The 27885-nt window shown below is 53.4% G+C and overlaps 1 protein-coding gene across 4 annotated transcripts; it reads left to right on the top strand.

Annotated features, from left to right (window-relative positions):
* The first annotated feature begins 366 nt into the window (after nucleotides 1–366).
* CAPN1 (calpain 1) lies at nucleotides 367–27621 on the top strand. 4 transcript variants are annotated; one of them, XM_081790233.1, is made up of 22 exons: nucleotides 367–390; nucleotides 2059–2326; nucleotides 2488–2557; nucleotides 2836–2954; nucleotides 4721–4854; nucleotides 4944–5112; nucleotides 5962–6045; nucleotides 6399–6484; nucleotides 6833–6907; nucleotides 7045–7205; nucleotides 21254–21435; nucleotides 22163–22174; nucleotides 22650–22861; nucleotides 22958–22997; nucleotides 23572–23637; nucleotides 23729–23786; nucleotides 24559–24623; nucleotides 25034–25102; nucleotides 25337–25415; nucleotides 26003–26119; nucleotides 26439–26497; nucleotides 26835–27621. In XM_081790233.1, the coding sequence occupies exons 2-22, from the start codon at nucleotides 2060–2062 to the stop codon at nucleotides 26859–26861; spliced, it is 2151 nt and encodes a 716-aa protein (XP_081646359.1). In that variant the 5' UTR covers nucleotides 367–390; nucleotide 2059; the 3' UTR covers nucleotides 26862–27621. The 4 variants fall into 4 exon arrangements, with proteins under 4 accessions (XP_081646359.1, XP_078289816.1, XP_078289815.1 ...); XM_078433690.2 differs by lacking the exon at nucleotides 367–390 and adding an exon at nucleotides 468–582; XM_078433689.2 differs by lacking the exon at nucleotides 367–390 and adding an exon at nucleotides 799–1220.
* Nucleotides 27622–27885: the final 264 nt, after the last annotated feature.

Here is a 27885-nt window from a genome sequence, read left to right as displayed (position 1 = left end):
ATCATGACCTGAGCAGAGATCAGGGTTGGAGGAGGCAAGAGAGGAAACGGCGCGTGCAGATTAAAACAAAACAAAACAACAAAACAAAACAAAACACATCAGGGGGCCGGTGGCTCGAACTAGGGAATGAATCGTAGGTTCAAGAGAGAAGTAGACGGATCTGATAACTATTTAGGATACATCATATCAAAGTCTAAATCAGCCCGGATTATACACCTAAATATAAACCCTAAAACTATAGATAAGCCTAGTGTTGCTTGAGCAGAGCGTTAGGGCAGGGCTAGGTGAACCATGGGCGTTTCCATTCCACTCCACTTGGGGTGGAAAGACTGCTCAGATCTGTACAAAAGAAGGAGGCTGCAAGGGAGTGGGACGGAGGGGGCAAGAGAGGTCAGTGCGAAGCCCGGGGCTGGGGGAACGCCGCTAGTCCTCCTCCCTCCCTCGGTCTTCTGGCTTCTCCAACTTCTCCCGGCGCAGCTCTGCGGGCAGGAGGCGGGATCTCCCGGCCTTGGGTGGGCCTGGCGATCGGCTCGCAGCCTCTGCCGCCCCCTCCTGGGGGAGGCGGCACAAGGGCGCTCCCAGGTGGGTGGGCCGAGGGCCTGGGGGCGAGGGCAGGGACGCCCACCCCTCGCAGGGTCCGGGCTCCAGAGACCCCAGAGCGCGCGAGAGAGACGGGTGCCCGCAGCGGCTCACCTCCGTGCCCTTCGCGGCGCAAAAGGGAAACCGAGGCCGAGAGGGGCAAGGACTCGCCCAGGGTCGCGCGGCGGGGGTGGGGTGGGGGCGGGGAGCCGGGGTGGGGGGACCCGGCCGCCGCCGGCCGAGCGTCCCCCCGCAGGCGAGCGCCCTGCCCGGCCCCTCCTCGGAGCGGCTGCTGCCGCCGCCCGGGGTAATCTCGGCTGGGCGCTGGGGGCCGGGGGCCGGGGCGGGGGCGGAGGCGGCCCGGGGAGGCCCGAGGGGCAGGGAATGCCCTCCGGGGGCGCCGCGTGGGGTGGGGCCGCCCGGCCCTGCAACTCGAGCCGCTGCCCCGGGTTAAAAATACCCCCGGCCCTGCCCTCCCCGCACCCCTCCCCCTCCCCCGCAGTGCCCTTCCGTCTGGGCGCCGGCGGCCCCTCCCGGGGGACAACTCCGCCTTTTACTAATTTGTCCTCTCGCGGAGCTGGCCGCCGAGGGAGGGGCGGGGAGACGCCGCTAGAGAGATAGTCGCAGAAGGTGGCGGGGAGGTAAGGGAGAGCGGAGAGGAAGCGGGGGTCGGAGCCCGGGAGGGGAAGGAGAAGGAGGAGGAGGGAGGGGGAGAGGAGGGCGGTAGGAGCAGCGGGAGGAGGGCGGGGAGGAGCGCTCTTCCTGGTTGGGCCCTGCCCTGAGCCGCCACCCGGGAAGGCAGCCGCGGGGACCGCTGCGATCCCCCAAACACTGCTCCCCCAGGTAAGGAGCTGCATGGCCGGGCCGGGATTCCCCGACCCGTGGCCACTGCTGCCGGCCGAGGGGCTGCCCCTACCCCGGGGCCTTCTGCGTGCCTAGGACAGGGGCGGGGGCTGGGGAAAGCCGCACCGCCCGGGCCACCGGCCCAGCCTGCGCTCATCACTGTCTCCAGGGTCTGGGCTGGGGGAAGGCCAGAGGGGAAGGGGTCCAGCAGCCCTGGGCACCCAGCCTGCCTCAGGGGTCTGGGGACGGGGTCCCTGGCTGCCCGAGGTTCTCAGCCTCCAAGCCAGGGAAAGGGGCCAGCGCCTAGGAGCTTGGCTGTTTGGGGAAGGGGTTACCGTGTTATTATCTCCAGGCTCTGCCCTGCCCCACCTGGCTGGCTGGCCACAGCACTGCAGGCCCAGGACAATGGGAGTCTGGGAAGGGAGAGGTGGTAGCCTTGTGGGGGGGGGGGGGGGGTAGGGAGGTGGTGGCCAGCATACCTAGGGGCAGAGAAGCCCCTCTCCTGGATGCTGGGAGCATAGAGAGGTGGGGAAACCCCAGGTTTGGAAAGGAAGGGTGGGCGGCGGGCCACAGGCAGGAGCCCCAGTTCTAGCCCTGGGAAGGCCTGGGTTCTGAGCAGGGTGGTCTGTCCTGCAGGATGGCCGAGGAAATCATCACCCCGGTGTACTGCACGGGGGTGTCTGCACAAGTGCAGAAGCAGCGGGCCAAGGAGCTGGGCCTTGGCCGCCATGAAAATGCCATCAAGTACATGGGCCAGGATTATGAGCAGCTGCGGGCTCACTGTCTGCAGAGTGGGGTCCTCTTTCGTGATGAGGCCTTCCCCCCGGTGCCCCAGAGCCTGGGCTACAAGGACCTGGGCCTCAACTCCTCCAAAACCTATGGCATCAAGTGGAAGCGTCCCACGGTGAGAGGGACCACCACCCTGGGTGGGACTCAGTTTACCCCCATCCTGGGTGAGGAGTGGGAACAGGACTCCAGGTCCTTGGTGGGGAGTGGGGTCTGGGGTGGCTGGGTTCCAGTGTCTAGGAGGGCTGGCCCAGAGACAGGACTCTGGGTCTCTTGCAGGAGCTGCTCTCAAACCCCCAGTTCATTGTGGATGGAGCCACACGCACAGACATCTGCCAGGGAGCACTGGGTAGGCCGGGGGGGGGGGGGGGGGGTGGTTCTGGGTGTTTTTTCCATAATAGTTCCCCATGCCTGCTCCTTCCAGCTCTGCCCTAACCCCTCCCTCCTGCAAGCTCAGACAGGCTCTGGCTATCAGTGCTGGGCTGGTTTGCCTAGATTCCTGGGTCTCTTCTGTAAGTCGAGGGACCCGGCACCCAGGGAATCCCAGTTTCTCCCCAGCATGGGCCCTCGTGCATCACTGGGAGCAGATTGGCAGAGCAGGTCTGATGTGGATCCCTCCCATCCCAGGGGACTGTTGGCTCCTGGCTGCCATTGCCTCCCTCACCCTTAATGACACGCTTCTGCATCGAGTGGTTCCACATGGCCAAAGCTTCCAGAATGGCTATGCCGGCATCTTTCATTTCCAGGTGAGGAGCCCCGAATCCACCGGGGACCAGGGCGTGGGGGAAGGAGGGGTAGCAGGCACCCGAGGAGGTGAGGACCGGTGACGCACAGCAGTCTGCAGTTAGGTGGCTTAAGCCCACACCCTGTGGGGGCCAGTCCTTCCTCTAGAAAGAATTTGACCTCCTGATACTATCTCAGATCTGTCATGTGTGAAACGATTGGGCAGGGCAGGTATTTCAGCTGGCAGTTTCCCTGTGCGTCTCACAGGGAGAAAGTGCTGGGAGGGATAGAGAGATCTCTGTGTCATATCCTGTGGGACAAAGCCTTTTCCGCCACAGGGCCTCAGTTTCCCCATCTGAAAAATAAATAACGTTCCACGGGGAGAAACGGAACAGCACATGTGGCCGTCCCACCCAAGACGTAAATGTCTGCACCCACCCACCCCCACCTCCTCTTGTGACTTTGGCAGTCTCCAGCCTCTGACAGAGCCCTGCAGAAAAGAAAGACAGGATTTAAGTCTGTTTAAACCAGTTATTCCTTTTTTGCACACAGGACCCATTTTTCAAGTGACACTAAGGAATTCTCAGTCAGCTGATGGTGGGAGACACACACCTCCGGGAATCCTGGATTAGACCCTCTGGCCCTGGTGGCCCCAGCCCTGCCCTCAGGACTCCTGGGTGCCCTCCCCTTACACCTAGTCAGAGAGTCCCTTACCCTATTCCGAGCAGACCAGCCTACAGGACCCACGGTGCCATCCATCTACTTAGGCCAAGTGCTGCACCTGCTCCCCTAGCTGGTATGCAGGGGTGTGGCCTCGCTGCCCCTTCCTCCGCCCCCTTCCCTCACTCCTCTAATCGGCTCCTCCTCAACCTCTTGATTGGCCCGTTCAACACTCCCCCCCTACAACCCTCACTACTGGGGTCCACCTCCTCTCTTTGTCCCATTGTTCTGCCCTCCTTCCTGCCTCCCTAGCCCTTGGCCGCTTCTGCCCCAGGGTCCTGACTCCTCTGGGCCCTGGGAAACCCGTCTCTCTGGCCATCCCTGAAGCAAACTCATGATTGCGGGGAACGTCATCCATCTTGTGGTCTAGACGCCACATGTTTGATCTACACTTAATTTACACGTTCGCCCCCGCCCCCCATACACACACACACACACACACACACACACACACACACACACACACACGTCCGGACCTAGCTTGGGGAGAGGAGAGATAGGGGGCTGGTTCCATGGAAGCCAGGTCCCCAGGGCTTTCCAACCTCTCCATACCTGACAAAGCACCTTGGTCTGTTTCAAAAATATCAGTAGCGCTGCCCTAAAAGCTTTACCTTTGTGATCGCGTTTAGTGTTCCCTTGAGGACGGCCCTGCTGTTCCCTTTAAAAAAAATTTTTTTTTTTTTTTTTAGTGTTTATTTATTTTTGACAGAGAGAGACAGAGCATGAGCGGGGAGGGGCAAAGAGAGAGGGAGACACAGAATCCAAAGCAGGCTCCAGGCTCCCAGCTGTCGGCACAGAGCCCGACGCGGGCTCGAACTCACAGACTGGGAGATCATGACCAGAGCCCAAGTCGGACGCTCAACCAGTCGGACGCTCCAAGTCGGAGCCACCCAGGCGCCCCCCTGCTGTTCCCTTTTATGGATAGGGAAACTGAGGCTCAGAGAGAATAACTTGTTCAGGATCCTGGATCTAGAGACGGTCAGGTCTCTAGTAAATGGCAGAGTTGAGACTTGAGCCGCGGCCTGGGAGATCCCAAAGCAGGTGTTCACTGTGCTCTCCCCTCCTCCAGCTGTGGCAGTTTGGGGAATGGGTAGATGTGGTCGTGGATGACCTACTGCCCATCAAGGACGGGAAACTGGTGTTTGTGCACTCCGCCCAAGGCAATGAGTTCTGGAGCGCCCTGCTCGAGAAGGCCTATGCCAAGTGAGTGGGGGCCCGGGGCAGGGCTCCAGGCACCCCTGGGATCTAGGGTCTCGTTTGATGTCAGAGTGCTGACCTGGGGCTGCCCGCAGGGTGAATGGCAGCTACGAGGCCCTCTCCGGGGGCAGCACTTCGGAGGGCTTTGAGGACTTCACAGGCGGAGTCACCGAGTGGTATGAGCTGCGCAAGGCACCCAGCGACCTCTACCAGATCATCCTCAAGGCGCTCGAGCGAGGTTCCCTCCTGGGCTGCTCCATCGACGTGAGTGCACCCAGCCCTGCCCCTCGCGCCCCGACCTGTGACCAGTCTCCTCTTGCAGCCCGGCCTCATCCCTTGTCCCGGGCTTGGCTCCAGACCCTGTCCTTCACCCCACACCGTCTCTGGATGCTCCCCCGGCCTTATCCATCCCTCCGGTCCCATCTGCCTCCGTTGTGTCTGGCGTCATCCCTGCCCCGCAAACCTCAGACCCCAGCTTGCCTTCCCGCCCTCCCGCTGCTTGTTCCTGTCATCTAATGCCGTGCCCATCCGCCGTCCAGCTCACCAGCCTCCGACTTCAGCTCTTTCCTAGCCTCCGCTCCCGCCCAGCCTCCTTCACCCTCTTCGCTGCTGTTCTGTTCCCACGACTCACCTTTGATCTCAGCCTCCCCCCCCTACATCACTGCATCCTCGACTCTAACCCCGTTCCCACCTTCCACTTTTCCCCAGTCCCGGCCGCCTCTAGCCTGTCCTCACCCCCTCCTCCACCTCACTGCATCCCTCCTTGCGAGGGCCTTGGGGGCCTGGGGGAGCTGCGTGCGACTATGTGTGTGGACACGCATGTTTGCACGGAGTCCGGTCAGCTCTGGCCAAAGCAGTGTCAGTGGGCTGCCCGGGTCCCCTACCGGCGGTAGTGTTGACGGAGTGCCCAGACGGCCCCTCTTCTAGGGGCACCGTGTGAGGGGCTATTAGGCGGAGTCAGGGTCCCCGCCTGCCACTCCCAATAGCTGTCGTACGTGCGTGGGGAACGTTCAAGACCCGTGAGTGTTTGGCACTCACCTCCTGACTGGGGATGGGGACGCCGGCCTGGTCCCCGGAACCTGGTCCCTGACCACAGCACGTGTGTCTCTACAGATCTCCAGTGTCCTGGACATGGAGGCCATCACCTTCAAGAAGCTGGTGAAGGGCCACGCCTACTCTGTGACGGGGGCCAAGCAGGTACCACCGCACGTGGGGGCTGTCCCTGCAGGGTGGTTCCTGCCCCCTTGCTTGCCTTTGCCTGTCTGGCCTGTGACCAGGGCTGTGGGAGGGGCTGGCTCTTCCTCTGACCTCCTGCAGCATCTTATTTGTCTCTTGGGGCCACTCGTCCTGAGATGTTTATCTTACCCTGCCCTGATTTTCTGTAGTCTTGTGCGTAGCTGCCTCCCTCCATGGTAAGTTCCTAGAGAAAGGGCTGTACTTTCCCTGGCGTGGTGCTGGGTACCGAGCGGGGCTCCTGAGGGTGAGGTGGCGGGCAGGGGTGTTTAAGGTGCGTGCCAGAAGCAGGTGCTGACGGGAGCTCTGGGGCACAGGTGAACTACCAGGGCCAGATGGTGAGCCTGATCCGGATGCGGAATCCCTGGGGCGAGGTGGAGTGGACGGGAGCCTGGAGCGACGGGTGAGGGGCAGAGGACGCTGGCCGGGGAGGCTGGGGAAGGCTGGTCAGTGCCACTGGCATTTCTGCTGGGGCTCTGCTCGGGATTGAACGGGGGGGGGGGGGGGGAGGGGTGGCATCTCCGTGTTACCGGGTCTGGGGGGCTGTCCCGACAAAGCTCAGGCCCAACCGGCCACCGCACCCAGCCCGTGAGCATCCTCAGAGCTGGCCATGACAAGACAACCCCTGGGATGGGATCTCGGGCTTGACCATGCGGAGGTCTTCTGACCTGGGCTGAGGGCACAGGCCCCAGGAACAGAGGCCGGCGGGTCAGTTCCCACCAGCCCCTGGCAGCACCCTTCTCCCCGCCAGCTCCTCGGAGTGGAACAACGTGGACCCTTACGAGCGGGAGCAGCTCCGGATCAAGATGGAGGATGGAGAGTTCTGGTGAGCGCCCCCCCTCCTTAGTCTGGTCCCTCTCGGGGCCTGGCGCCCCAGCTCCCAAGCTGCACAAAGTCTGCACGTGCCTCCTCCCTGGGTGCCCTGACTGGGGACCATGGCTCATCCCTGCACCGTGACCCCAGGATGTCCTTCCGAGACTTCTTGCGTGAGTTCTCCCGCCTGGAGATCTGCAACCTGACGCCCGACGCGCTCAAGAGCCGGTCCATCCGCAAATGGAACACCACGCTCTACGAGGGCACCTGGCGGCGGGGGAGCACCGCGGGGGGCTGCCGGAACTACCCAGGTGATCTGACCTCGCGGCCAGCAGGGCGCACAGGGGCAGGGAGCACGGGGTGGCCGTCGGGCCCTGCTGCCTCCCGGCTCGAGGGCCTCGCCCACCGCAGGTCCCCTGGCTGGGCCTCAGTTTCCTCGTTTGTAAGATAGCATGGTTGTGCTGACCTCTGGGATTTGCTTTGAGACCTACAGTGTTGAATGTACTTGTAAATTCTGAAGAGCCGTGCCGGATTCACCATCCTAGGGCCTGAGCCCAGGGAGTTAACAAGTGGAGAAGACTCTGTGGCCGTCCAGCCACTTTTCTGTCACTCCTCATTCTGGAACCTTCTCTCCTGGCCCACTGTCTTCCTCCCTGGGCCTCCATCACCTTTGCCTGGGCTTCTGAATCTATGTGGGTGACTTGGTCCACGGCCTGGCCTCTCTATTCTTCCCCGTCTTGACCTGCAGTGGCCTTTTTTCTTCCACCTTAGTTCAGCCACCCCCTGAGACACCCGGGAGCCCAGCCACACCTTCCGGTCTGACCTCTGCCTTCACCCGTTCAGCTCCCTTATCCTGCAGCCCTCAGCGGCGTCTTACTCTCTGGTCCATTAAAGCCACTGTTGTGGTGTCCTTTGTCTCCCGTCTTGTCTTCTCATCAGGTTAGCGTCGTTGTTGTAATCTTGTCCCTGCAAACATTCTGGCTCCTGCCTTGTGGCTCCCTCTGCTCCTCCCCTGCCTCCCCCGGCACAACCAGCGTCCTCACTGAGCCCCCTTCATCAGCTTCAGGACCACCGAGTGTGGCTGCAGAGAAAATCACACACCCGGGGCTGCACCTGCCCTGTGAATTCACGGCCACAAATCCCAGATGACCACCTTTCGTGGTCCCCAACAAGTCCACTGCTGATTAGTAACGTTCCCGTGCCCTCAAACTGGCCTCCGTGGTTCCTCCCATCTGTGGACTCGGCCTTGTACTTCACTGGAAGATAGCTGTCTTCACGCAGGGCACCTCCTGGATTCGCCCCGCCTGTCTCAGCCTGTGCCTGTCATTACTGCCTTCCCGACTGTGACAGTGGCAGAACTGTCCATGCTCGTGGGGACCACGCCCAGCCCTGCTCTCGCTCGTGTTCTCCCATGTGTCTGGAAGCCTTTGGCTCGTTCATCCTTCACTTCTTGCTCCTGGGTCATTATGGAGAATCTCCTGGCTTAGAGCAATCCTCTTTTTGACCCCACTTTCCTACCCATTTCTGGGCTCCCCTTCGAGGCAAAAATGTCCAGCTTGCCACCCTCCTGCGTTTCCTTTCCCACTCCCAGCTCACGTTGTAACCCACGCCCGTCCAGCTTCCGTCCTCACCACGCTACTGTCACTGCTGGTTTGGAGGCCACCGGAGCCTTTGTCTTTGCCAAACCCACCTCCGCTCTGATCTCATGTCCCGCGTTCTCCACCTTCCCAGCATGGCTCACAGCCCCGTTTTGGTCTTCTTCTCCCTCATGGGGATCCAATTTCAGCTTTTCCTCAACTAGAAGACCACCGTTCCCTGCATCATTTAGTGCGAAACCTGTCCTTTCCTCGCTGTCCTGGAGTGACAGCCGTGTCCTGTAGCTCCCGTGTATGTGTGGCTCTGTTTCCGGGCTCACCATTCCATCCCTCGGTCTGTCCCTCCAGCTGATAGCACGTTGGTTTCATTGCTACAGATTTATAGCTTTTGGGCAGGGTGAATGCCTTCAAGAGTCTCTTAGCTATTCTCGCCCTTTGTTTCCCTGTGTGAATTTTAGAATCAGCTAACCAGGTCGTTCAAAGAACCCTTTTTGAGACTTTAATTTGAATTGCCCTGAATCTATAGATCGATTTGGGGAGAAAGGACATCTTTCTGGTTTTGAGTCTTCTTATCTAAGAATGTGGTATATCTCTTTCTTTATTTTGGTCTTCAATGTCTCTCAATAACGTTTTATAATTTCTATTTAAAGGTTTTGAGATGTATTACTAGATATTGTATCATTTTGTTGCTATTATATTAATAATATTAAAAAATATAATGTTTATTTTTTGAGAGAGAGAGAGAGAGAGAAAGAGAGAGAGTGGGGGAGGGGCAGAGAAAGCGGGAGACACAGAATCTGAAGCAGGCTCCAGGCTCCCACCTGTCAGCACAGAGTTTGACACGGGGCTTGAACCCACGAACCGTGAGATCATGAACTGAAGTCAGACACTTAACCAACTGAGCCACCCAGGTACCCCAGTGTTTATTTATTTTTGAGAGAGAGAGAGAGAGAGCACAAGCAGGTGAGGGGCAGAGCGAGAGGGAGACACAGAATCCAAAGCAGGCCCCAGGCTCTGAGCTGTCAGCACAGAGCCCAACGTGGGGCTCGAACCCATGAGCTGTGAGATCATGACCTGAGCTGAAGTTGGATGCTTAACCTTAGGAGCCTAGTCACCTAGGCGCCCCAGTATCTCTTTAAAATTACATCTCCCATGTAATAGTGGCTGATAAACAGTAACATGCAGTTGACCTTTTAAATGTATTTTGTATCCAGCAAACTTGTTAAACTATAATTAATTTTACTGATTTATCTATAGATCCTTTTTGATTTTCTAATTGCAAATAATGATAAATTTGTTCGTTTCCAATTCTTTTTTTTTTCAACGTTTTTTATTTTATTTTTGGGACAGAGAGAGACAGAGCATGAACGGGGGAGGGGCAGAGAGAGAGGGAGACACAGAATCGGAAACAGGCTCCAGGCTCCGAGCCATCAGCCCAGAGCCCGACGCGGGGCTCGAACTCACGGACCGCGAGATCGTGACCTGGCTGAAGTCGGACGCTTAACCGACTGCGCCACCCAGGCGCCCCAGTTCGTTTCCAATTCTTGTAACTCGCACACTCCCATTTTACTGAGCCAGCCAGGCGCCCCCTCCCCCCACCCCCACCCCTACCCCTTAGCCCTTTCACAAAGGACAACTTTTTACTACTGGATGTTTACTACAGATTTTATCCCTAAAGTTTTTTCTGTTCTAGTTTTTTTTGTAGATGCCTTTATCATATTAATGGGGTTTAATGTTATTAAATGCTTTTAGGTGTATTTATTATAATAATATGCTTCTTACCTCGTAAAACGGTAAATTACGTTAATCACTTTTCTAATATTAAATCAACCTTACGTTCCCGAGTGAAAAAACAACAACGCGGTCATGACATAGTTTTTTCAACTGTAGTTTTACATCCAAGTTCACAAATGAGATCGGCCCGTAATTTTCCTTTCTCATACTGACCTTGTCTAGTTTTGGTACGGGTGCTATATTTGGCTCAGAAGGTGAACTGGGAAGTGTTCTTCTTCTATTTTCTGGAAGAGTTGCATAAGATGGGATGATTTGTTGCTTAAATGTTTGGTAGACTTGATCTTTAAAGCTGTTAGCCCTGCTCTGTTCTCGGCGTGAAAATCAACATTTTGATACTGATCTTTAATGGTTATAGGATTATTCAGGTCCTTTATTTCTTCTTGAGCCTATTTTGACCAAGTTGTGTTTTCTAGGAGTTTATTTATCCTTTGCCTCTGTTTTCAAAATTATTAGCATAAAGGTATTAATATATTCTGATACCTCTTCTGTAATGACGTCCTCTCATTTATAGTATTATTTATTTGCACTTCCCTTTTTTTTTAAATATATTTTTTTAACATTTATTTTTGAGAGAGGCAGAGAGACAGAATGCAAGCAGGGTAGGGGACAGAGAGAGAGGGAGAGACAGAATCTGAAGCAGGCACCAGGCTCTGAGCTGTCAGCATAGAGTCTGATGGGGGGCTTGAACTCACGGACTGAGAGATCATGACCTGAGCCTGAGTCGGTCGCTTAACCGACTGAGCCACCCAGGCGCCCCTGCACTTTCTTTCATCTTTATTAATTCTGTGAGAGGTTTGTTGGTATTATGCTTAAAGAAATGACTTTTGCCTGTTGATCTTTGTATAGTATTATTTTCTTTTTTTTATGTTTATTTATTTTGGTGGGGGGTGATTGCGATCAGGGAAGGGGCAGAGAGTGAGGGAGAGAGAGAATCCCAAGCAGGCTCTGCCCTGTCAGCATAGAGCCTGATGCGCGGCTGGAACTCAGGAACCTGTGAGATCAGGACCTGAGCTGAAATCAAGGGTCAAACACTTAATGGGCTGAGCTACCCAGGTGCCCCTATAGTATCATTTTCATATGACTTTGTTGGCAAACACTAATCTACATTTTTTTTTTTTTTATCTCTAGATTTGCCTCTTCTAGACTTTTCTTATAAATGGGATCATACAAGATGTGTGGCCTTTTGTGCTTCTTTCTTTATTGTAATGTTTTCAAAATCTGTCCATCTTGTAATGTGTGTCAGGACTTGATTTCAATTTTAGGGCTGAATAATATTCCACGATTTGGAGATACCCCATTTTACTTATTCATTCATCAGTTGACGGACATTTAGATTGTTTCTAGTTTTGGGGTATTATGAGTAGGAATGCTATGAACATTCATATACCTGTATTTGTGTGAGCAAAAGTTCTCTTGGGTCTCTAAGTAGAAGCAAAATTGTTGGGATCCATGGTAACTCCCATGTTTAACTTTCTGAGGAACTACCAACTGTTTTCCAAAGTGACAGCACCATTTTACGTTCCCACTAGCAATGTGTGAGTTCCAACTTCTCCGCATCCTTGTCAACACTTGCTGTTGTCCATGGTTTTTAGCCATCCTGGTGGGTATGAAATGGTATCTCATTGATGATGTGCATTTCTCTAATGACGAATGATGTTGATAAGAATATCTTTTTATGTAATTATTGGGCACTTACATATATATTTCAGAGTTTCTATTCTAGTAGTTTGCCCATTTTTAGATTGGGTTGTCTTTTTTTTTTTTCTTTTAAATTCATTTTGAGAGAGAGAAAGAGAGCAAGAAAGAGAGATTACGGGGTAGGGGCAGAGAGACAGGGAGAGAGAGAGGATCCCAAGCAGGCTCTGTGCTGTCAGGGCAGAACACTTAACCGACTGAGCCACCAGGCACACCGAGTTGTGTTTTTTATACATTCTGGATATGACTTTATGAGATTGATGATTTACGTATAATTTCTTCCATTTTGTGGATGTCTTCATTTTCTTGATAATGTCCTTTGAAGCATGGAAATTTTTAACGGTGATGATGCCCAATTTTCAATTTTTTCTTTTGTTGCTCATGGTTTTGGTGTCATATCTGAGAATCTATTGTCAAACCCAAGACCATGAAGATTTATTCTTTTCTTCTGAGAGTGTTACAGTGTTAGCTCTCATATTTAGATTGTTCATCCATTTCAAGTTAATTTTTGTGTAGGCATACCTCAGAGATAAATACTGTGGGTTCATTTCCAGACCACCACAGTAAAGTAAATACCACAATAAAGTGAGTTAAGTGAATATTTTGGTTTCCCAGTGCATATATTATGTGTATGCTATACTGTATTCTATTAAGTGTGCAATAGCATTATAACGTCTTAAAAAAATTGTATACATCCTTGATTTAAAAATACTTTATTGGTGGGGTGCCGATGCAGAGCTCAAACCCACAAAGCCATGAGATCATGATCTGAGCTGAAACCAAGAGTTGGATGCTTAACTGACTGAGCCACCCAGGCGCCCCTAAATCACAAATGTTCTTAATGGCATCTAGAATGGCGAATCCTTTCCAGAAGGTTTTCAATTAATTTTGCCAGGATCCATTGGAGGAATCATTATCTTCCTCACAAGATGTATTTGTTTTTTTCTTTTTTAAGAATTTTTCAATGTTTATTATTGAGAGACAGAGAGACACAGAGCGTGAGCAGGGGAGGGGTAGAGAGAGGGGGAGACATAGAATCTGAAGTAGGCTCCAGGCTCTGAGCTGTCAGCACAGAGCCTGACGCGGGGCTCGAACTCACAAACTGCGAGTTTTGGGCTGAAGTCGGTCACTTAACCAACTGAGCCACCCAGGCTCCCCAAGATGTATTTCTTAAGTGGTAAGACTTGAAAGTTGCAAGTATTCCTTGATCCAGGGGATGCAGGGCATGTGCTATGTTAACAGGCATGAAAACAACATTAATCTTGTTCTATGTCTCCATCGGAGCTCTTGGGTTACCAGGTGCATTGTCAGTGAGCAGGTCATATTTTGAAAGGAATCTTTTTCTAAGCAGTGGGTCTCAACGGTGGTCTTAAAATGCCCAGTAAACCATGTTGTAAACAGGTGTGCTGTCGTGTAGGCTTTGTTGTTCCCTAAAGAGCACAGGCAGAGTAGATTTGGCAAAATTCTAAATAGCCCTGGGATTTTTGGAATGGTAAATGAGCATTGCCTTCAACCTAAAGTTACCAGCTACACTAGCCCCTGATTAGCGAGAGTCAGCCTGTCCTTTGAAGCTTTGAAACCAGGCATTGGGTTCTCTCTAGCGATGAAAGTTCTGGACGGCATCTTCTGATACAAGGCTGCTTCGTCTACATTGAAACTCTGCTGTTTAGGGCAGCCGCCTTCCCTAATTACCTTAGTGAGCTCTTTTGGTAATTTGCTGCAGCTTCTGCACAGGACTTGCTGCTTCCCCCTGCACTTTCATGTTACGGAGTTGGCTTCTTTCCTTAAACTTCACGACCCGGCCTCTGCTACCTTCACACATTAATTCTGCAGCTTCCTCACCTCACGCGGCCTTCATGGAATTGGAGACAATGAGGGCTTTGCACTGGATTAGGCTTTTGCTTCGGGAATGTTGGGGCTGGTGTGATCTTTCATCCAGACCACTAAAACTTTTCCATATCAGCAGTAAAGCTGTCTCACTTTCTTATCATGTGTGTTCACTGGAGTAACGTTTTCAGTTTCCTTCAAGATTTTTTTTCCTTTGCACTCACAGCTTGCAGTTTGATGTGAGAGGCCTAGGCTTCTGCTTATCTTGACTTTTGATAAGCCTCATCATTTCTAGCTTTTGATTTGAAAGTGAAAGACAGGACTCTTTCATTGTGACACTCAGAGACCTTTGTAGGGTTATTAATTGGCCTCGTTCCAAGATTTTTGTATCTCCAGGAATAGGGAGGCTCCAGAAGAAGGAGAAAGATGGGGGAATGGCTGGCTGGTGGGTGGAACAGTCAGAATGCACACAGCAGTTTTCTAAGTTTGCTGTCTTACGTGGGTGTGATTTTTGGTGCCCCCAGACAAGCACAGCAGCGATGTAAAAGATCACTGGTGTGAGATAGGTGCCCAACTTCATTCTTTTGCATGTGGAAATTCATTGTTTCAGTATCATCAGTTGAAAAGACTATTCTTTCCCCATCGAATGGTCTTGGCACCCATGTCAAAAATCAGTTGGCCATTGATGTCTGGGTTTATTTTTGGACTCTCAGTTCTTTTAGTCTGTATGTCTATTTTTATGCAAGTACCACACTGTTGTAATTACTGTAGCTTTGCAGTAAGGTTTGAAATCGGAAAGTGCGAGTCTTCCAACTTTTGGGTTTTTTTCATAATCTTTTGGCTTCTGGGACCCTTATAATTCCATATGAATCTGAGGATATGCTTTCCACCTCTGTGAAAAGGCTGCTGGAATTTTAATAAAGATGGCATTGAATCTGCAGATCACTTCAGGTAATGTTGACATCATAATACTACTAAGTTTTCCGATCCATGAACATGGGATGTCTTTTTTCATGTCTTTTTTTTTTTTATTTTTTTTCATGTCTTTTTTTATTTTTTATTTTTTCATGTCTTTAATTTCTTTCAGCAACATTTTGCAGTTTTCAGTGTTCAGTCTTTCAGCTCTTTATTAAATTTATACCTAGATATTTTATTTTTTTGGATACTATTGTAAAGGAATTGTTTCTGTAATTTACTTTTTCAGTTGTTCATTGCTGGTATTTGGAAAAACAACTGATTTTTGTGTCTTGGTCTTGTAACCTGCAACTTTGCTGTATTTGTGACTAGTTCTAGTAACTTTTTTGTGGACTCTGTGTTTTTCTACATACAGGATCATGTCGTTTGCAGTTAGAGATAGTTTTCTTTTTCCTTTCCAACTTGAATACCTTTTTTCTTTTCCTTGACTAATTCATCTAGCTAGAACTTCCCATACAGTGGTTGTTTAGCAACGATGTAAGCAAGCATCTTGTTCCTGATCTTAGGGTGAAAGCTTCAGTCTTTCGGCACTGAGTATGATATTAGCTGGTTTTTCCGTAAACACTCTTTGTCATATTGAGGACATTCCCTTTTATTCTTAGTTTTCTGAATGTTTTTATCATGAATATGTGTTGGACTTTGTGAAATGCCTTTCTGCATCAATTAAGATGATCATGGGGTACCTGAGTGGCTTAGTTGGTTAAGCTCTTGATTTAGGCTCAGGTCATGATCTCACAATTCGTGGGTTCAAGCCCTGCTTCGGGTTTGGTGTGGACAGTGAGGAACCTGCTTGGGATTCTCTTAATCCCTCTCTCTGCCTCACCCCTGCGCGTGCTCTCTCTCTCAAAGTAAACTTTAAAATATATTAAAAAAAAACAAACATGATCATGTAGGTTTTTCCCCTTTGTTCTATTAATGTGGCTTATTACATTGATTGACTTTATGTTGAACTATCCTTCATTCCTGGGATAAATCCTATTTTGTTGCATCTCGTCCTTTTAATATACTGTTGGATTTGATTTACTAGTATTTTGTTGAGGATTTTTATGTTGATATTTATAAGTGATATCGTCCTGTAATTTTCTCGTGATGTCTTTATTTGGTGGGCTTTGGTATCAAGATAGTGTTGGCTTCATAGAATGAGTTAGTTTGTCAAAAAGCAATGATAATGTAAATGAGAAATCAGGGGTGACTGGGTGGCTCAGTCGGTTGGGTGGCCAACTTTGGCTCATGCTTTGTGGGTTTGAGCCCCGCGTCAGGCTCTGTGCTGACAGCTCGGAGCCTGGGGCCTGCTTCAGATTCTGTGCCTCCCTCTCTCCCTGCCCCTCCCCTGCTCATGCTCTCTCTCTCTCTCTCTCTCTCTCTCAAAAACTAAATAAACATTTAAAAAATGCAAAAATATGAGAAATCACACAGAATGGTAATTAAAACAGTGCGTACCTATGTTAGAAAAGAAAGATCTCAAATCAACAACCTGATCTTCTACCTTAAGAATGTAGTAAAGGGTCAAACTAAACCCAAAGCAAACAGAAGAATGGAAATAATAAAGATTAAAGTACACATAAATGAAATAGAGAATGGAGAAACAATGGAGAAAATCAACGAGACCAACAGTCAGTCCTTAGAAGAGCTCAGCAAAATTGTAAAATCTTTAACCAAAGTAAACAAGAAAAAAAGAAGACTCAGATTACTAAAATCAGGACTTAAAGAGAGACCATCATTATCAAACCAACAAAAATAAATGGATTATAAGGAAGTACTGTGAACAACTGTGTGCCAACCAATGAGCTAACCTAGGTGAAACGGACAAATTCCTGGAAAGAAACAGGACCAACTTAAGAAAAAGAAAAAATCTGGATAGACCTGTAACAATTAAGAGTGAATTAATGACCAAACGTCCCAGTTATAACCTGCTAGTTACCGTTTTATTGTTGGTTTCTAACTTGATTTCCTTGTAGTCAGAAAACACGGTCTGATGAGATCGCAGCTTTGAAATCAACAGAAGCTGGTGCCGCGGCCCAGCACGTGTTCACATGTTCTCAGAAGACTGGTTCACGCTTTTGTGTGTGTGTCTTATATGCCAAGCGCTCCCCTAAATATTTTAAGTATGATAACTTGTTTAACTTTCACACTGACCCTGTGAGGCTGGCACTATTATGATTCCTGTTTTACAGGTAAAGAAAGTGAGGCACTGATAAGTGGCGGAGCTGGGATTTGAACAGAGGCATCGCAGCCCTACAGTCTGTTCTCTCGAACAATCCGAGTGGCACGCAATTCTGAGTGTTAGGGGGAATGTTTTATAATTGCCCGTCAGATCACACTTAATATTTGGTCGGCTTAGTCTGTCAGTTACTGGAAGAGGGAAGATAAAGTCATACACCATCCTGATGTTTTTGCTAGTTCCTCCCTTTATATTCTGTGCCTCCCTCTCTCCCTGCTCCCCGTTATTTTGCTTTACGGATTTTGCGTTATGACATTAGCTGCATCAAGCTTAGACTTGTTGTAAGTTCCTAGTGAGTCAGACCTGTTTTGTTGTTGTTATTTAATGGCTGCCTTCTCCGGGTGTAATTCTTTAACTTTCTAGTCCCTCTCAGTCGCTGTCACTATAGCTGTTCCAATTTTCTTTCCGCTAGTATTTTTGTGGTATATTTTGTTATACTGTTTGACGTCTAATCTTTCTATAGCTCAGCGTTTTGGTGGTTATCTCTTGTAAACAGCACGCCACTGGCTTTTTGATCATCCGGTTTGAAACATTTTGCCCTTGGATTGGAAAGTTTAGTCCATTGACATTCATGGTGATTGCTGATGACTTTGTATTTATTTCAGCAGACTTCCTGTGCGTTTTCTGTTTGTCCCTCCTGCTATGCCTTATTTTGGATTGAGTTCTCTTCCTTTTCTCTCGACTAGTTTTCCCGTCTCTGGGTTTGGAGGACCGAGGTGTTTGCTCCGTATCATTATTCGATACAGCCCATATTCACTGGCTCACCCATAGAAGAACAGTGTTTATTGCTCACCATTTCCACAACTTTTATCTGAGCTCATTTTCCCATCTGCCTAAAACATAAGCCTTCGTATTCCTCCTTCTCCTTCCCCTCCACCTCCTTCCCCCTCTTCGCCTTCTATAAACTTTCTCCACTCTTCTGAAAATACCTCTGCAGCGTGCTCGTTCTTGACAATTCTCTGAACACAAAATTCTGGATTGCATTCCTTTTAGCCCATTGGAGGTACCGTTACTCTTCACTCTGCTTCTCTGGTTGCTCTGTGAGCTGAGACTCTGTCTCCCACGCCTTCTGTGATGCTTTGTCTTTTCTGTTTTAAGATTGTTCATCTTTGAGGGGCACCTGGGTGGCTCAGTAGGTTAAGCGTCCGACTTTGGCTCAGGTCATGATCTCACAGTTCTTGGGTTTGAGCCCCGCGTCGGGCTCCATGCTGACAGCTCAGAGCCTGAAGTCTGCTTTGGATTCTGTGTCTCCTTCTCTCTCTGCCCCTCCCCTGCACACGTTCTGTCTGACTCTGTCTCTCAAAAATAAATAAATGTAAAAAAAAAAAAAATTTTTTTTTTAAAAAGATTGTTCGTCTTTGATATTCCGTAATTTCACCAAGGTGTATTGAGGTGTGGATTTCTTTTTATTCTGCTTTGGATTCACTGGGCTCCCTGGGCCTGCAGGTTGATGTATTTCAACAGTTCTAGAAAATTCTTAGCCATGGTCTTTTAGAATAACAGCTCCTTCTTAGACTCTTCATTTTTTCCTTTTAGAATTCTAATCAAACGTAAGCTGGAACTCCTTGCTCAATCATCTAGTCTCTTTATCATTGCTCAAATTTGCCATCTCCTAATTTCCTTGCATTGCCTTCTGCTTCTGGGTAGTTCCTTCCGATCCATTCTCATTTCACGAGTGGTCTTTTTTGCTGTGTCAAATCTGGTGGTTAATCCTTCTAACAAGTACTTACTTTTATTAAAAAAATTAATGTGTAGAAGTTCCAGTGGCTCGTTTTCAAATCTGTTTATTCTTGCTCATATTCCCAAGCTTCTCATTTATTTCTTTAAATATAATAAACCCAGTCTTTTATATTCTGGCATCTGATTATTTCAATATTTTAAGTCTCAGAGGGTTGGTGTTTTGGTCCATTGTGGCTGCTGGTTCTCACTTACTCATGCCTTCTTTCCTTGTGAGATTTTTGTCTCCTTTGGCCTAGAAGTTCATCTGTGGGAGTTCTTTGAGTCCTTGGGTGAAGTTAGGTTCTTCTGGTATTTCTATCAGTCACCTGGGATGACTCTTTGAATCCCAGGACACTTTTAAAAATAAATTATCTCCTGAAGGTTTCCTTGACTTCATAGGCAAAACGAATTGAAACTGGGGGCGCGTGGGTGGCTCAGTCGGTTAAGCGTCCAACTTCAGCTCAGGTCATGATGTTCTGGCTCGCGAGTTCGAGCCCCGCGTTGGGCTGTGTGCTGACGACTTGAAACCTGGAGCCTGCTTTGGATTCTGTGTCTCCCTCGCTCTCTGCTCCTCCCCTACTCACGCTCTGTGTCTCCTTCAAAACTAAATAAACATTTTTGAAAGATTTAAAAAAGGGGCGCCTGGGTGGCTCAGTCGGTTAAGCATCCGACTTCAGCTCAGGTCATGATCCCACACAGTTCGTGGGTTCGAGCCCCGCATCGGGCTCTGTGATGATAGCTCAGAGCCTGGAAGCCTGCTTTGGATTCTGTGTGTCTCTCTCTGCCCCTCTCCCACTTGTGCTCTGTCTGTCTGTCTCTCTCTCAAAAATAAACGTTAAAATTTTTTTTTTAATTAAAGAAAAGAAGGAACAAATTGAAACTGCAAGATCACGTGAAGGCCTGTGGTTATAAATTCTTGGGGAGAATTTTTTTTTTTTCCTTCCTCCCAGTGGGGTTTATTTTTCTTTCCTACGTACGCTGTTGGCATTCCTCATAGGGGTCCCAGTTTTATTGCAAAGATCTCCTGCTAGATTTTGTCTCCTGTCCCTGTACCCAGGGCTCAGGGTCTCCAGGAGTCTGCGGGAGTCCTTCAGCATTATTTACCTCGCGGGGCTCCTAGTGGCCATGTTTTAAAAAAGGCTTTATTGAGCTATCACTCACATACGGTCCAGTTCACCAACTTGAAGTGGCAAATTCAGTGTGGTTTTCATATATTCACAAAGTTGTGCGTCTATCAGCACATCAATTCTAGAGCATTTTTATTACCCCAAAAAGAAACCGTCCACCCTACAGCTGTCACTCCTGACCCCTCCGCCTCACTCCCAGGTAACCGCCAGCCTCCTGTCTGCGTCTGTGGATCTGCCTGTTCGTATGCTTACCTGTGTTAGAGCCCATATCGGTACTCTCTTTGTGTTGCCGAATAATATTCCATTGTTTGGTTATACCACGTTTTCAAAAATCCATTTCTCCGCTGATGGACGGTTTGGGTCACTTCTACCATTCGGGTATTACAAATAATGCCACTGTGAACATTTACATCCACGTTTTCGTGTGGATGTACGTTTTCGTACATCGCAGTTTTGAGTATCCTTGCAGGGTCATAGGATAATTCTGTGTGTAACCATTTAAGGAACTGCCAGACTGTTTTCCGAAGCGGCGGCCCTGTGTTACATTCCCACCAGCAGTGTGTGAAGTTCTGATTTCTCCACATTCCCGGCTAACACTTGATATCTGTCATTTTGGTTAATGTCAACTTGTGGGGGGGGGGGGGAGGGGGAGGGGACTGCTGTGGCTTATTAGTGCCTCTAAAAAGCAGCTTTGCTTACTGTGTCCAGCACCTGGTTGTTTTAGGGGGTCGTGGGCAACTGAGTCACCACACTGCCAGAGACACAAGTCTCTGTCACCCTTTGCAGCCGTGTGGCCTCCTATCAGACCCTGCCTTCTCTTTTTCTCTCCTAAGTCATCGTCCACACAGCAGCTCCAGCTACCTTTGCAAATCCGAATCCGTTCATGCCGCTCCTGGTGCAAGCCTGTTGGGGCGTGGGGAGGGCCTTTTGCCCTTTGATTCAAACCACCCTCCTCACTGCCCACCCGGCTCCCACCAACCTTTGCCACTGTCCGCATTTCCCGTGCTGGCCGGAGCTGGATGCTGCATTAGACACCGGCTGTCTCCTCGTGTGGGTCCTTGTTTCTCCCTCCTGCTTCCCAGTGTCTTCCCAGGGCTTCTCCTTCAGATCTCACTCAAATGTCACCTCCTCAAAGATGCCTTCCCTGACCGGCTCCCAGTCTTTGTAATTGTTCTGATAAGTGCCCCGACTTGCTCAGACTTGGCCTCCCCTCCTGGAATGTGAGCTCACGAGGGCAGGGACTGCGTGTGCCCCCCGCTGCCCGTCTGTCACACGGCGGACACTTAGTAATAATACCTGTTGGACGAATGAACGAAGGGACACGTGGGGGAGGGGAAGCCCGGAGGCGGGGACCACTCTGCTCTGGGCCTCCCCTGACCCCTCCCGCCAACCCCCACCTCCTACAGCCACCTTCTGGGTCAATCCCCAGTTCAAGATCCGACTGGAGGAGACGGACGACGCGGACGACGACTACTACGGGGGTCGAGAATCAGGCTGCAGCTTCGTGCTAGCCCTCATGCAGAAGCACCGCCGCCGTGAGCGCCGCTTTGGCCGCGACATGGAGACCATCGGCTTCGCCGTCTACGAGGTGAGCCGATCACACGATCACGCCGAACCGGCGTCGAGAGCCGGCCTCCCGGTGCACCGTGGGCGAGCCCCACCAGGGGGCGCCAGAGGACACTGCCGCCACAGTCCTGAGGCAGGTGGCCCTGGCCACTGTCCCCCGGAGGCGCCTGCCGTGGCCGCTCTTGGGCCGAGGGTTCTGGCTTAGCTGACGACTGTGACGTAGCTTCTGGGGGACAGACTTTGGCTCGGCCTCAGAAAGAAGTGGCCAAGTGGGCGGCCCTGGAGGAGTAGTGAGCTCCCTGTTTTAGTATATAAGCAGAGCCTGGCCTGGGAGGGCCCTGCTTCACTCACTGTGTCCAACACAGAAACTTCTGGACCTTCCTGGCAGGGCAAGAGAACCGCTACAGTCTCGGCCCAGGCCCGGAGCTCCCGACAGCAAACTGGTGGGGACTCTGATGTCCCTGGGCTGTAGGACATTGCAGTTGGCCGCTCTGGGGGCTGTGCTGGGTCCGACTCAGAGCCAAGGCCCAGGGTGTTCCAGGGGTGAAGAGGACCTTGCCCGGGGCCCTTTCCTGAGGTCCTGAGGTGCCTCTCTGGCGTGAAGACAGGTCTGGGCGGCCAGTGGCCCCGAGCCCTGCCTCCCGGTCTCCTCAGGTCCCGTGATTCTTAAGAACTCAGGGCCTCTGTCCAGCACACGCTGTGCCTGTAGGCCAAGCACACATCTCTAACTTCTTCCATCTCTCTGGCAGGTTCCTCCGGAGGTAGGTGACCTCTGACACCTGGATTTACATACCCCTGAACACACAAGGCCTGTTGGTGCCCAGAGGGGAGCAAGATGGCAGCAAGCCCACACGTAGAGAGTTAAGAAGTCACCTCGTTTTACTGTTCGCGAACGGTCTTCCCACCCCCACCCGGAGGGGGCAGATGTTGCTGTCCCAGGGGGTCTGACTTGGGGGACGCTCTGGGTAACAATAGCGGGAATGTTATTTCGCCGGAGTCCTAGTGTTCACGTTCACCTCCAGAGTATGTCCTCACCTCCGCCCTGTGCGGTAGGCAGCGTTGTCCCCTCCGTCTTGCGGACGGGGAAACTGAGACAAGATGATCTGGCGGGGCCGAGACCAGCCTGCCAGCCGCTCGGCTGGGCCCCGGGGCCTGCGGCCCGGGTGTGCGGGCAGCTCCCCGAGGGCGGGCTGAGCGGCCGGCTGCAGCCCCCACCCCCTCCTCCCCTCCCGCCAGCTGGTGGGCCAGCCGGCCGTGCACCTGAAGCGCGACTTCTTCCTGGCCAACTCGTCGCGGGCGCGCTCAGAGCAGTTCATCAACCTGCGGGAGGTCAGCACCCGCTTCCGCTTGCCGCCCGGGGAGTACGTGGTGGTGCCCTCCACCTTCGAGCCCAACAAGGAGGGCGACTTCGTGCTACGCTTCTTCTCGGAGAAGAAGGCCGGGACCGAGTGAGTAGAAGGCCCCTCCCCGGTGCCCACTCCCCGGCCCCCGGGCCCCCCTGCACCCCCACCCTGACTGGCCCCTCTGTCCTTCCACCTCTGCAGGGAGCTGGATGACCAGATCCAGGCCAATCTCCCTGATGAGGTACGTGCCCTGCCCGCCGCCCCCCCACCACCCAGGTGCCTTCCTCCTCTGCCTCACCCCTTCACCCTGGGCGTATCACGGGGACCTGGGTGTCCTGGCTCCTGGGAGCCCCCGTGGCAGAAGCCTTAGGGGTAATACCAATCCCTCATCTGCCCAGCACTTTACGGTTTTGCAGAGGGCTTGGTGATAATAGTGATGCGAGGTCCCTGAGCTCTCGCTGGTCTCTGCCAGCTCTGTACTGAGCTCTTTACCTGGTCACCCCGTTGCCTCCACAACAACCCTGTCCGGGTGAGGCCACCGTCTCCCCTTTCAGCGAGAAAGTCAAGTTCGGGGAGGTTAAGGAACTTGCCCAAAGCCTCCCCCCGCCGTCACGGAGCTGAACTGCACTCTCCTCAGGCCGCAGAGCCCCGGGCAGGGGGAGAGCGATTCCCACTTTACTGGTGACAAGAGGGAGGCTCAGAGACACGAGGAGGCAGGCGTGTGGTGATGAGTGGTCCCGGCCTCGCCCCAGCTGCTGCCCATGCGGGGGCCTGGCTGGAGCGCCCCTCACCTGCTCTCCCCCTTCTCCATCTAGCAAGTGCTCTCAGAAGAGGAGATTGATGAGAACTTCAAGGCCCTCTTCAGGCAGCTGGCAGGGGAGGTAGGCAGGGTGTGGTGGAGCGGAGGGCGGGGAGGGGGGCGCAGGGGCGCAGCGTTTCTCCAGGGCGGGTGCCTCCTCCCTCTTCCCCCAGGACATGGAGATCAGCGTCAAGGAACTGCGGACCATCCTCAACAGGATCATCAGCAAACGTGAGTGTCCCAGGACAGCAGCTCTCCAACCTGTATTCGCTCCCCCCCCCCCCCCGCCCGACTCCAGAATCGAGGCTTCTGCTCTCACACTGAGCCCAACCCAAGCCCTTGGTCTTCATGGGCAGGGGAAGCCCCCACTGCCTTTCTGAGCCCTGCTCACCCCCATTTTCCTCCCAAACTCCTTGCACCATCTTGCCGGACCCCGTTCTCCATGCCCAAGTGCCGTGACCTGGTGTCGTTAGAAGCCGAGCTGGTGACAGCACCGTAGGAGCAAGGAACAGGCCTCCCCTTCCTCTGGAAGATACGCCCCAGGGCCAGGCCGAGGGGCTGCCTGCAGAACGGGGCTGGCTTCACTCCCCTACGTGCGCAGCTCTAGGCAGCCCCGCCCCCCAACCTTCCCTTTGCCCCTGCCTCTGACCTCCATCCATGCTGTTCCCTCAGCCCAGACCCCTCTCCTCTTGTCCCCCTTCGGGGCCTGCGGCCAACCTCACCCCTGCCCTGGCCGCCTTGGCCTCACGTTTCTACTGCGTTTCTCCCACTTTGGTGTAGCACTGATCTCCTTTCGTTCTTGGTTCTTCGCGGTGTAGACACCGGCTCGGTTGCTAAAGTACTTGACCCTGTGCCGATAAAAGTGACCTGACGCACCCACTCTGCTGGGCTTTGCACACCAGGTGCCAGGAATCCAACTTCCCTGGTCCCCATCCCGCCCAGTGCCCCGGGGGCAGGCCCCGGAAGCCTGCTGCTTGAGGTGTTGGAACCGATTTTCTTGCAGACAAGGACCTGCGGACAAAGGGCTTCAGCCTGGAGTCGTGTCGCAGCATGGTGAACCTCATGGATGTATCTTTTGCTTTCGTTTCGTGAGGCTGCTTTGGTGTGGGGGACATGGTGGGGAAGGACGCCCTGTGACCTTTCCCGGAACAGTGCAGAGAAAGGGACAAAGCTCTGTGGAGTGTAGAGGGACCAGTCCTTTTCCCAGGCCATTTCTCCATGATTGGGGGGGGGGGGGGGGGGGGGGCAAGGGGGAGGGGCAACTGAGGCACAGGCTTTATGTTGAGTGAGAGGTAGAGGAGGGCCTGGGTCCTTGAGTCACCTTAAGGCTGGTGCTGTTGGCACCCCTCCTTGTCCAACCCACCTGGCCCTGTGGGCGCCTGCCCTTCCCCCTCCCCTCGTCTTGCTGTCAGTCTCCCCTTCTCCCCATTGTTCCCTCACCCTGTGCGGGTTTAAGCTTCCTAACGGTAGCCCCCCAGCGGGACGGCAACGGGAAGCTGGGCCTGGTGGAGTTCAACATCCTGTGGAACCGCATCCGGAATTACCTGGTAGGTGGTCCCTCCCTCCCGTGTGGCCTCCGTCCCAGGAGGGGTCTGCTGCGGGCTCCCAGACGGGCTGCGTGGTCTAGGCCCTCCGCCCTGGGTCTGCCGCTCCAGACCCCAGCCCCCGGCCCACCTTTCGGGTCTTTGCCCTCCACCCGCAGCAGCCCCCCACCCTGGGGTGGGCCGGAAGGGCTGGGTGCCTCCCTCGGCCTGGCCCTCACCCTCTGTTCCCCACTCTAGTCCATCTTCCGGAAGTTTGACTTGGACAAGTCGGGCAGCATGAGTGCCTACGAGATGCGGATGGCCATCGAGTCTGCGGGTAAGGCCTGTCCCCAGGCAGATGGCCCCAGGCTGATTGCCTGTCGGCGGCTACCCAGAGTGGCGGCCCGCGGCACCGGCCCTGTCCCCGGGGTGGAGATGGTGATGGTGTGGCGGTAACGGCCATCTCCTGCCTTCTTACTGAATTACTGAGCTAAGTGCTTTATCAGTGCTTCCCTGTGTCCTCACTGTGGCCTAACGGGGATGAGGCCGTTACTGTCTCCATCGCGCCCTGAGAAAAGCACGACTGGGGGCAGTGACCGGCCTGCGGCCACACAGCCAGGGAGAGGTGGAGCTGGGCTCCAGAGCCTCCAGTGAGAGAGGTGCGGGCCTCATCTTCACAGTCCCGTGTCAGGATGAGGCCAGGGCACTCGGCACAAGTAGAACTGGACCCCCGGGCCCTCCTTGGCCGCTGATTCCCTGGGGCGGTCTGGGCTCCCGCTCCCTCGGGCTGGCACTTGCTTGCCCAGCACCCCCCGCCCCCCGCACCCGGCTCCTGGCCCTACTCAGGTGGGGCTCACCCTGCCCAGGCCCCAGCCCCCCTCCCTGGCCCCGCTTCCCTGGCCTTCACGCACTGTCCTGGGCCAGGCTTCAAGCTCAACAAGAAGCTGTATGAACTCATTATCACCCGCTACTCGGAGCCCGACCTGGCCGTGGACTTTGACAACTTCGTGTGCTGCCTGGTGCGGCTGGAGACCATGTTCCGTGAGTGTCTTCATCTGGCTCCTGCCTCTGGTTCTGTCTCCCATAAGTTGATGGGAATGACAGCTGCAGATGGGACCTGTGTGCCATGGCGTGTCCCAGAGAGGCGAAGTACCTGGGAACCTGAAGGCCGAGTCGGGAGCCTGGGGGAGGGGGGAAGGCAGTAGGGGAGGGGGAGGACAGCAGAGAGAGCTGCTTCCCAGTGTGACAGGTGAGGGCTTGGGGTGCCGTGGGGATGTGGGGGGGAGGGGCAGGCGGCAGGGTGGTCCTGCGTGAATGTCCCACTGATTTTTAATGCCAAAACGTCTTCTTTTGAACGTAGGGTTTTTCAAAACTCTGGACACAGATCTGGACGGGGTGGTGACCTTTGACTTGTTTAAGGTGGGAGCTTCTCTTGGCCGTGGCGGGGGAGGGTATTCGGGTGGTGATGCTTTCTACCCACTTGGGGCAGGAACTTGTGGCCTCAGAACCAGACCCAAAGGGCAGGCCTCTGGAAGGATGGAAGGATGGGATGGGGTGGGGGTGTCTGGGTCTTGGGAAGGGAGGTGGGGGGCATGCTCCTGGAGGTCTTCGTGGGTGCCTGTGCCCTGGTCTCCCAGGGGTAGAGGAGGTAAGAAAGTGCCCCTCCCCAGAGACGGTGGCCCCTGGGCTAGGAGGCTGGACTGGGCGTTTCTGCCGTCCCTGGCTGACCTCTCTCTCTGCCCTCCTCTGCCGGCAGTGGTTACAGCTGACCATGTTTGCATGAGGCAGGGGCTCCGGTCCCCTTGCCGTGCTCCTCACCCTCGTCTGCCAAGCCATGCCTTCCCGCCATGCCGCACCGGGCCACACCAGCTGCAAGTGCCTTCCTTGGAGCAGGAGGCGGCCTTGTCCTCCTGTCCCCTCACCTCCCAGCTGCCACGGTCCCTCTGCTCTGCGCAGAGCCGTGTGGCCTTCCCTGCCTTCGCCAGTCATGGGCTCAGATGGACTCCCCCCGCTCCTCCCGTCGCCAAACGAGGAAGGCCACTTTCGCTTGTTCCTGCCTCAGGATGAGGCTGCCAGGGGAGCTGACGGCCCCCCGGCCTCCGAGCATCCTGACGTGTCCTCTCCCCTCGCTGCAGCCAGAGGGCACCCACCCAGCCTACCCAGCGGCCTCACCTGCAGACTTTACACCATAACCACTAACTCTGCACTGTCTGCCGTCTAGATGTGCAGAAGCCCTTCCCAGCCGAGGCCTCTTCCTGGGGCTGGGAAAGCCTGTTCTCCCCCGTGCAGAAGCCAGTGCCCCTCACCTCCGTGGCCTGCCCCCCAGCCCTGCCCCACCTGCCAACCAGGAGTCACCTGGACTGAGGGGTGGTCAGGCGCTCCCTCCCTCGCTCCCTCCTTTTTTATATCGGTGATTTTAAAGGGGACTCTTCAGGGACCGGTGTACCAGTAACGGGGGTGCCAGAGGCACCTGGGTGTGGGGTGGGGGTGGGGTCTCGGGTTTCCATGCAGAGAGACCCCAAACAATAAAGGAAAAGGCCCCACATCTGTCTCTGGAGTGTGCTTCTGTCCAAACCTGCTGCCCAGGAAGGCATCAGCAAGCCTTGACCTTCAGGGACAGCCCGGGACCTCACACCACCCCTGCCCGCCCGCTGTCTCCTTCCCCAGTACCCTGGGGGCTCGCACCCCTGCCCGAGTACTGGGTATCTAGGACGTTGGGGGGGATGGGGCCCTAGCTGCAGGGACGGGGCCAGACTGCTGAGGTCCCATGTGACTCTGCTGATCCTCTGTGCCCTCCTCACAGCCCG

This window comes from Panthera onca, chromosome D1, assembly GCF_046562875.1.
Source record: "Panthera onca isolate mPanOnc1 chromosome D1, mPanOnc1 haplotype 2, whole genome shotgun sequence".
In the NCBI taxonomy this organism is placed as follows: domain Eukaryota; kingdom Metazoa; phylum Chordata; class Mammalia; order Carnivora; family Felidae; genus Panthera; species Panthera onca.
The sequence above is the reverse complement of the archived record's forward strand: the minus strand, read 5'-3'. Positions and strand labels throughout refer to the sequence as shown.

What these genes read in the sequence shown, in the direction of transcription:
- CAPN1 (XM_081790233.1), top strand. Translation starts at nt 2,060, where the DNA reads ATGGCCGAGGAAATCATCACCCCGGTGTACTGCACGGGGGTGTCTGCA. An exon ending in GGGCTGCCGGAACTACCCAG is followed by an intron (nt 7,206 to 21,253) that starts GTGATCTGACCT and finishes CACCTCCTACAG; the next exon opens with CCACCTTCTGGGTCAATCCC. An exon ending in AGGCCAATCTCCCTGATGAG is followed by an intron (nt 22,998 to 23,571) that starts GTACGTGCCCTG and finishes TTCTCCATCTAG; the next exon opens with CAAGTGCTCTCAGAAGAGGA.